The sequence below is a fragment of the Phoenix dactylifera genome, chromosome 13, assembly GCF_051530095.1.
Source record: "Phoenix dactylifera cultivar Ajwa chromosome 13, Ajwa_hap1_PhDact_Kaust_v1.1, whole genome shotgun sequence".
NCBI classification, from domain to species: Eukaryota; Viridiplantae; Streptophyta; class Magnoliopsida; order Arecales; family Arecaceae; genus Phoenix; species Phoenix dactylifera.
This window is the reverse complement of record NC_143202.1, coordinates 2,066,609-2,074,149: the sequence shown is the minus strand read 5'-3', so window position 1 is coordinate 2,074,149 and position 7,541 is coordinate 2,066,609. Positions and strand designations below refer to the sequence as shown.

Genomic DNA, 7,541 nt, shown 5'->3' with positions numbered 1-7,541 from the left:
CGAATCGGAAGGAGGCACGGACGGATCGCTGGAAGGCTGATCGCATGAGGCCGCTAAGATGCTCTGTGAACGTGGAAGCTTGGAACGCGTGGGATCTGAAAGGAGCTGGAGCGTGGAAGCTTTGGCATGCATCGCGGGATTTGATGAGCTGCATGCAGATGCTGGGAGCTTCGCGGATGAGGCGGAATCTGGGATGCTGGTCACAGAAGCTGGGATCTCGGGAGAGCTGAAATCGCTGGGGAATCCAATGCTTGAGATCTGGACGCGGAGGATGCTTCGTGGGAGGAGCGGACTCGGATGGATGAAATCTGGAGATACTTGCAGACGGCTGCAATGCTTCACGGGTCCTGGGATCACGGTTGGATGCTTGAAGGAAGCTGGGACGTGGTGGAATCGCCAAGGACGGCCGAATGTTGGGCTCGAGATGCTGAGATTCGTATGATGCCAAGGTGACGGCGTGGACGGCTGGGAGCTGATCACACGCGCTGGGAGAAGTGGATGGGCTGCACGAGGGCTCTATCGGGAGAAGCTGATCGCAGGACAATGTAGAAATCATGGGATGCTGGGACCTGTGACACGAAGGGTGAATCACGGACGACTGCGGGATTCCTTCAAATGGACGCACGAAATGGAGAGGACATGCTGCTGCTGGATGTGGCTGCACCTAGTCGGCTAATGCTCCTTCTAGTGTGCAACTGGGACTGACCCCTGCATATTTTTAGACCCGATGCGCAATAACTTTGATTTACGATCACCTGCACCCCACAAAAATATAATATTAATGTAGCACTTTTATCATTTTTTTGTTAGCAATAATACTAATTTAAATGATGTGTAGATCGCACTTTTGTGCTCTCATCAAAAACCTTGGCCCCCTGACACACCCCATGTCCAACCGATCCACTGTCTGTGGAAACCGTACGCCTCGAGTGCCTGCTGAAGAAATCTCCATCTGATCCTGTCGTAAGCTTTCTCCATATCCAGCTTAATAGCCATCAAGCTACGTCGCTTCGATGCTCGCTGCAGATCCCACATCATCTTCTGGGCCAATAGAACATTATGGGAGATGTTTCTGCCAGCTATAAAAGCCCCCTGCTCCTGACTGATAATGCCAGGCAGTAAGGGCTTCATCCTTCGGACCATTATTCTGGCCATAACCTTATACAAGGTTGTGCACAAACTAATGGGTCTGAAATGGCCGGGCTCCGCCGCCTCCTGACGCTTCGGAATGAGCGTGATGAAGGTAGCCTTCCAATCATCCGGCATCATCTCCTGAGAGAAGAAGCACTGAATAGCCTCTACCACTGCTGTCCGAATGATACCCCAATACTGTCGGAAAAAGAATGGGGGGAACCCGTCCGGACCCGGAGCCTTGTCTGGAGCCAAAGCCCAGACTGCCTCCTGAATCTCCTGTGCGGACACTGGTCGGACCAGGGCTGCGTTCTCAGTATCCTCGATTCTCGCATCCATCCTCATGGGATGGTCTCTGTCGCCGAACTCCTCATCCTCCGTCCATTTGTCACGGAAGAAATCCAGCAAAACCTGGCGAATGGCAGGCTCACCTTCCACCCGATGTCCAGACCCGTCTCGCAGCGAGTGGATCGTGCTCCGCTGCCTCCGGATAATCGTAGTCCGGTGGAAGAAACTAGTATTGCGGTCACCCTCACGTACCCACTGAACTCGAGATTTCTGTCGCCAGAAGATCTCGTGCTGCCGTAGTAGTGAGTGGTGGGTCGCTAGAAGCCCCCGGAGATCACCCATATCATCCACCGAGAGCGCACCTTCTAGATCTTCTTTCCGCTGCAATTCAGAGATCGCAGTCTCTACCCCCTCTACTCTCCGGAAGATATCACCCACAGTCTCACGGTTCCACCGCCGAAGACGCCTCTTGGCCAATTCTAGTTTGCGCGACACCCCGTGCATAGCATCTCCACGCACCGGGATGCGCCATGCCTCACGGACAATATCCCAGGACTGGGGGTATGATAGCCAAACCTTCTCAAAGCGGAAGGGGCTATGATGACTAGGTCCCGATGATGTGGAGATCAGCAAGGGGCAATGGTCTGAGGCAATCCGAGGTAGGTGACTAACCCTGCAAGTAGAAAAATGGAGGATCCAGTCAGGGGACGCAAAGGCCCTATCTAGACGCTTCCAAACCCTAGCACTGCCGAGCTGATTATTGCACCAAGTAAACTGAGGTCCAGAGAACCCTAAGTCCACCAGGCCAATACGCGACATAAAATCGCGAAACTTCCTCCTGTCCGCTCTATCCATAAAGGCTGCCCCGCCCCTCTTATCACCCAAACTTAATATGCAATTAAAGTCGCCAACTACAACTGTCGGGACACCCTGGGCGGTAAGGCTGGTGATCTCTTGCCAGAGGACTCTCCTGACCCTATAATCCATGCTCGCGTACACCCCACACAAAACCCATGGGGCAACATCCGGTGCCGAGACAACCATAACTACCTGTTGGGGGCAGTTGTGGAAGACATCAAAGGTCGCCACGCCTCGCCTCCACAGTAGCAGGATACCTCCCGACAGCCCTCGGGAATCGACTGCGTATGACTCCCAGTCCCTCCCCAAGCGCCGTCTCAAACGTACAAGCCCCTCACCAGATAGCCGGGTCTCGCTAATGAAGCAGATCTCCGGACAATGAACTTGCACTAACCGTTTGAAGGATGACATGAAGGACGGCTTGGCCGCCCCCCTACAATTCCAGGCTAGGACCCTCATGAATCACAGTCCACGTAGTCGGCCTCTGACCCATCCTCCCCCTGGGCCATAGGAGCTGCCTCAAGCTCATGGCCTAGGCTGCCTCGCTGCTCTTCCTCGTCTAATGCACTGGATACGACACGCATGACTGCCTCCCTGACTCGTTGCACGATAGTTGGGTGGTCCGTTTCTGCCCTGCCAGCCATAGCTTTGCCCGTTGAGCAATCACCACTGCCTCCCACGTGCGTGACTCCCTCATTGGGTGCCCTTACTAGCTGTGCCCCTACCGCACCCTCTCATGGTGACAATGGCTCCCCTCCAAGTGCACCACAGGGTGGCCCCCGGCCTCGCACCCACCAAGGGCAGCCTCCAACTGGCCACCTAAGGTCGGGGTCGGAGAGCCGAATTGGAAGACCCCATCTGGGCCTCTCCCAAGGCCCTCACGTACGTCCCACGACTACGGCTCACTCAACATGCTTGGCGTGAGGAAGACCTGGCCTATGGGCAGGAGGGTCCCCAGCCCCGAATCCAGCCCCTGACAGGGTGGGCTGTACTGAAAAGGCCTTCCTGGCGCCTCCAAGGGCCTATCCGAGATCGACTCTTCTTGGGCTTGCAGGTCTGGCTTGGCCTAGGTCCCCTGGCCCGAGGTTGATTGGGCATGTGGGCCTAATGTGGCCTGGGCCTGAGTGGCCTAGGCTCGCGGGCCCGCCGTTTGCGGCGTGGCCTGGGCCTGAGAGGCCTAGGCTCATGGGCCCGCCGCTTGTGGTGTGGCCAGGGCCTATGGCCCTATCGCAAGTTGGGCCCGTGGGCCTGGCGCAGTCTGGGTCCGCATGGCCCGCTCGCCCTTGGCTCGTGGCGCACCCCCGCCGCGTGGTGCGACCACGATGCTTGGCGCGCCCTGGGCCACACCCGCCGGCCCACATGCCCAGCACCCAGCCCTCTGGGCCCGGGCGCGCTGGGCCGGCATAGTGGTAGCCCGCTGGCCCAATGCGAGGGTCGCGCGGGCCGGCTGGGCCACTGTGCCTGGGCCCTATAGCGGACTGAGGCCCGCGGGTGGCCTGGGCCGCTTGTTTGTTTGGGCGTGGGCCTCGCCCACCCCGTTGGGTCCCGGGTCAGCCCGCAAGGGGGCTGGGCTAACTCCCCGCTCGCCTCCCTTGCTTGGCCCCGGGTCCACTAACTCGGCCAAGCCCCTCTCTGGCTCGTCGGCCGAGTCAATCCGGAGAGGGCCGAAGGGGGGGTTCTAGGTACAGCTTGTCCCCCCACCGGTTGGTGGCGACGGGCGGAGCGCAACCTTCGCTGGCTTTTGCCAGCCGTCAGTGTCCGCCGGAGACACCGGCGAGGTCGGGCGAGCCGCCGGAGATGGCGGCCAAGTCAAGGATGACTCAGGCCCTAGTTGAGGCCCGGTCGTCTCCCTCGACCGCGGCGGCCGGTTCTCCCGCGGGAGTCTCCGCCGCATCGCCACCATCCAAGGGCCATAGATTGGCCCTTGGGCCTCCTCTCCGGCGCTAGGAAGCGGCGGATTAGGCCCGCCCCCCGGTCTATGGCCCTTGGGCCTCCTCTCCGGCGCTAGGAAGCGGCGGATTAGGCCCGCCCCCCGGGTCCACCACCATCGAGGGCAGGCCCTCCTCCATTCGGGCGGTTGCCAGAAGATGGCATGCCGCCTCCGAATGTCCCATCCGCCCATGGCGAGGGTAGAGAACTGGCACAATTTCGAAGACGAAGGGTTGCCATCGCACCTTCGTCTTCCCCTAGATCAAGACCTCCGGTAAAAGGGGTTCGGTGGCGTCGACCGCCACCTTCACCCGAGTGAACCCCATCGCCCATCGTTGCTCGGTGACCCCATCCACCGCTATCGGCCGGCCCGCTCGGGCCGTGATGTGGAGGATGGTCGACGCCGACTAATACTCCGGCGGCAGGCGAAGCCACTCCATCTTCGTTTTCACGGCATCCTCCCCAGGCTCAATGTCCGGGACCTATGGGCCCATGGTGAGGAGCTGCCCCGTCACCACCCACGGGCCCTCGCTGAGGGCCCGGTCCCGGTCCTCCGTCAACCGAAACCTCAAGGCGAGGTAGTCATCCGGGAGTGGGACGACCACCACCTCCTTCAGCTTGGCCCGAGCAACCACGTCTTTGGCCACCCATTCCACCGGAATACGGCGGCCAAGGCTGTGAACTATCGCTGTCCGCCCTTCCGACTCCAGCCGAGCCGCCGCAATGGGTTCCTCCGATAGTGTCAGGACTGCCGAAAAATAGTGGTTAAGCCGCTCCACCTCCGCGGCGGTGGGCCATTGAGTCACCCACGACCCCGGCCTCGACCAGGCGTTGGAGCTCTCCCTATATCCGTTAGCCTTACTGTTGCCACTCGCCGCTCCCTCCGTTACCTTCCCCGCCGACCGCTATGGTGGAGTTGTCGCCCTGCAAGGAAGAAGACTGTTAGTTAAGAAACGAGGGCTTTCCTGAGTCGCTGAGCTGACCGCGGAGCCCCAGCCGTCGTGCCGGTCGCCCTTCACCGGGTGCCGCATGCTTGCCCCTTGGGGACTCTAACTGGCTTGGCTCGGTGCGATGCCGGTGCGCTCCTTCGCCTTGACCGGCGACGACCTCGCCGAGCCTTTACCGGCGAAAACTAGCTGTTAAACCCCATAGATTTCCCTCCCCATAATTTTTCTCTCTAGAAACCAGCCGTTGACTGTTGCCGGTCTTGGAAACCGTCCACACCGTCAAACCCACCCCCCCCCCCCCCCCCTCCCTCATCTAGAATTTTTGGCCGACCGCCCTCGCGGAATTTGGTTTCGCAATTGCGCGTGTCCGGGTCATTCCTAAACTTTATGTTTTTGTTCCTCATGATTGGCCTATAAATATAGTCTTATTGAACCCAACGTACCAATGTAAATCTTCATTTGAGATTATCCAACCAATCTTCGTATTCCTCCCTCAGGATGGTTTGCATGATCTCTAGCAGCCAGATCCAAGGCGCTGGAATAGAGGAGTCCTACCCACTCATCATGAAGCTCCGATCTCTTGGCCTTGTCGACCCCTCTTCTCTCACTGTCGATGACTCCACCGGCCGTCGCAAGCTCAGGCACGCGATCTCAAAGAATCCCGACTTCTCCTCCTCTGTAATCAGTTTCCTCAATCACGTCGTCATCATGCCATTGAGGTCCCTCAATGCCACCAAATGTGGTATCGAGAAGGTGCGCACCAGCCTTGACATCGTCCGAGAGAAGGCCACGAAGAAGAATAAGAACAAGAAGAAGAACGGAAGGAAGCCTAATAAGAAGTACACGGAGGTGGTGGCTAAGTTGAGGGCAGAATGGGATCTGCTTGCAGTCGCAAGCCCGAACACCCAAGAGCTGCGATCAGCTTGCGAGCAACAGCTGGTGCTGTTGGAGAAGCTAAGTAGGAGAAAGCAAAATCTGGGGAAGAATCTGAGACGGGCCAAGAAGTGGCGGAAGGCTTGGAATGTCATCTACACGATGTCCTACATCGTGGCCATTGCCGGCTCAGTGGTGCTGGCAGCCCTTGGGGCACCTCCTGCAGCGACCGCTGCCACCACCGCGGCATCCAACACCATAAAATTGGCGGAGACATGGTTCAACTCACTGTGGGATGTGCACGAAAGCACCCTGAAGGCTGAAATGGAAGCCGTTGCAGCGATGGAAAAGAGTCGCTTTCTGGTGCATGAGTTTATGAGCATCCTGTCGCTGATGGAGATGGTGGAAATCGACGTTGGATCGATGCCAGGGAAGGAAAAGGAGGTTGTGGACGCAGTGGCTACGTTCGGGATTGGAAATATCAAGAATAAGATTGGGGTGATAGAGAAGAGTCTTGATGGATTGGAAGAGAAAGTGGATTGGTGCATCTCCGAGATACGGAAGGTGGCCGCAGATTTCCTGAAGATCATTACAGAAATCATTTAGCATCTTGGAACTCTGGCTCTCGTCCAACTTGTTACTCTATTAAGATCTGTACACATATTTCAGTTGTTGCTGAAGTTTCCTAGCGAAGGTAAAGCATCATCTCTTCCCAGGGCTTCAGATACTCTACAACCCCAGTTAAAACTATGTACAATATTTCGGCAGGCTGCAAAAAAAAACAAAGAAAAAACCCTCCAGCGTATTGCATGTTTGTAAAAATTATATGACCCATAAAGTTTGTGTTATATTTATATTGTAGAAATTTTCTAAAAATGAGATTTATTGAGAGCCTATGCATTCTACTAGGATTTTATTTTAATTTTTTTTTATTTCATTTGCTTTTCATATCCTAGCTAGTTTTGTTATGAGTTTTAGTTAAAAAGTTTCTTTATATGTCACATGGTGCAAAAATTGAACTTTGAAATGGTCGAGAATGGTGGGACATTAAAAAAATAAAATACATTTTTTCCCTATTAAAAAAGAGCATAAGGATATATTTTCTTATGTGACAAGTTTGGATGCAGTCCAAGTCCTCTAAAGTGCGACTTTTGCACTGCAAAATCATGTATTACTATCAAAAGCCACCACATCATTCATCTAGAAAACGGATGGTTCTTATTTATCCTAGAAGATATACACGTATTTTTTATAAACGATATGCTAGAGAGTTAATACGTCTCCAAGATGGATGATGTGGTGGCTATCGACAATGATATTGCACTCGATAGTACAGAAATTGTACTGTAGAAAATTCTGTTTCTTTTGGATGCGAGCTTCTTTAAATATATTAGAGGATGTAGCCGACATGTTGGATCTTAGGAGAGAGTTAAGGTAGCAGCCATGAGTTTCTCCATTATTTTATTTTATTTTATGCAAGTGCATATCTTTGAAAACATAAAGGTAGGTTGGAGA

The 7,541-nt window shown here is 55.1% G+C and overlaps 1 protein-coding gene across 1 annotated transcript; it reads right to left on the bottom strand.

Annotated features, from left to right (window-relative positions):
* Positions 1-858: 858 nt before the first annotated feature.
* LOC149751422 (uncharacterized) lies at positions 859-2,406 on the bottom strand. The gene has a single exon (XM_089927028.1). The coding sequence runs from the start codon at positions 2,404-2,406 to the stop codon at positions 859-861; it is 1,548 nt and encodes a 515-aa protein (XP_089783154.1).
* Positions 2,407-7,541: the final 5,135 nt, after the last annotated feature.

Bases quoted from the DNA above. Each gene is read 5' to 3' on its own strand.
- LOC149751422 (XM_089927028.1), bottom strand. From the start codon at position 2,406: ATGGATTATAGGGTCAGGAGAGTCCTCTGGCAAGAGATCACCAGCCTT.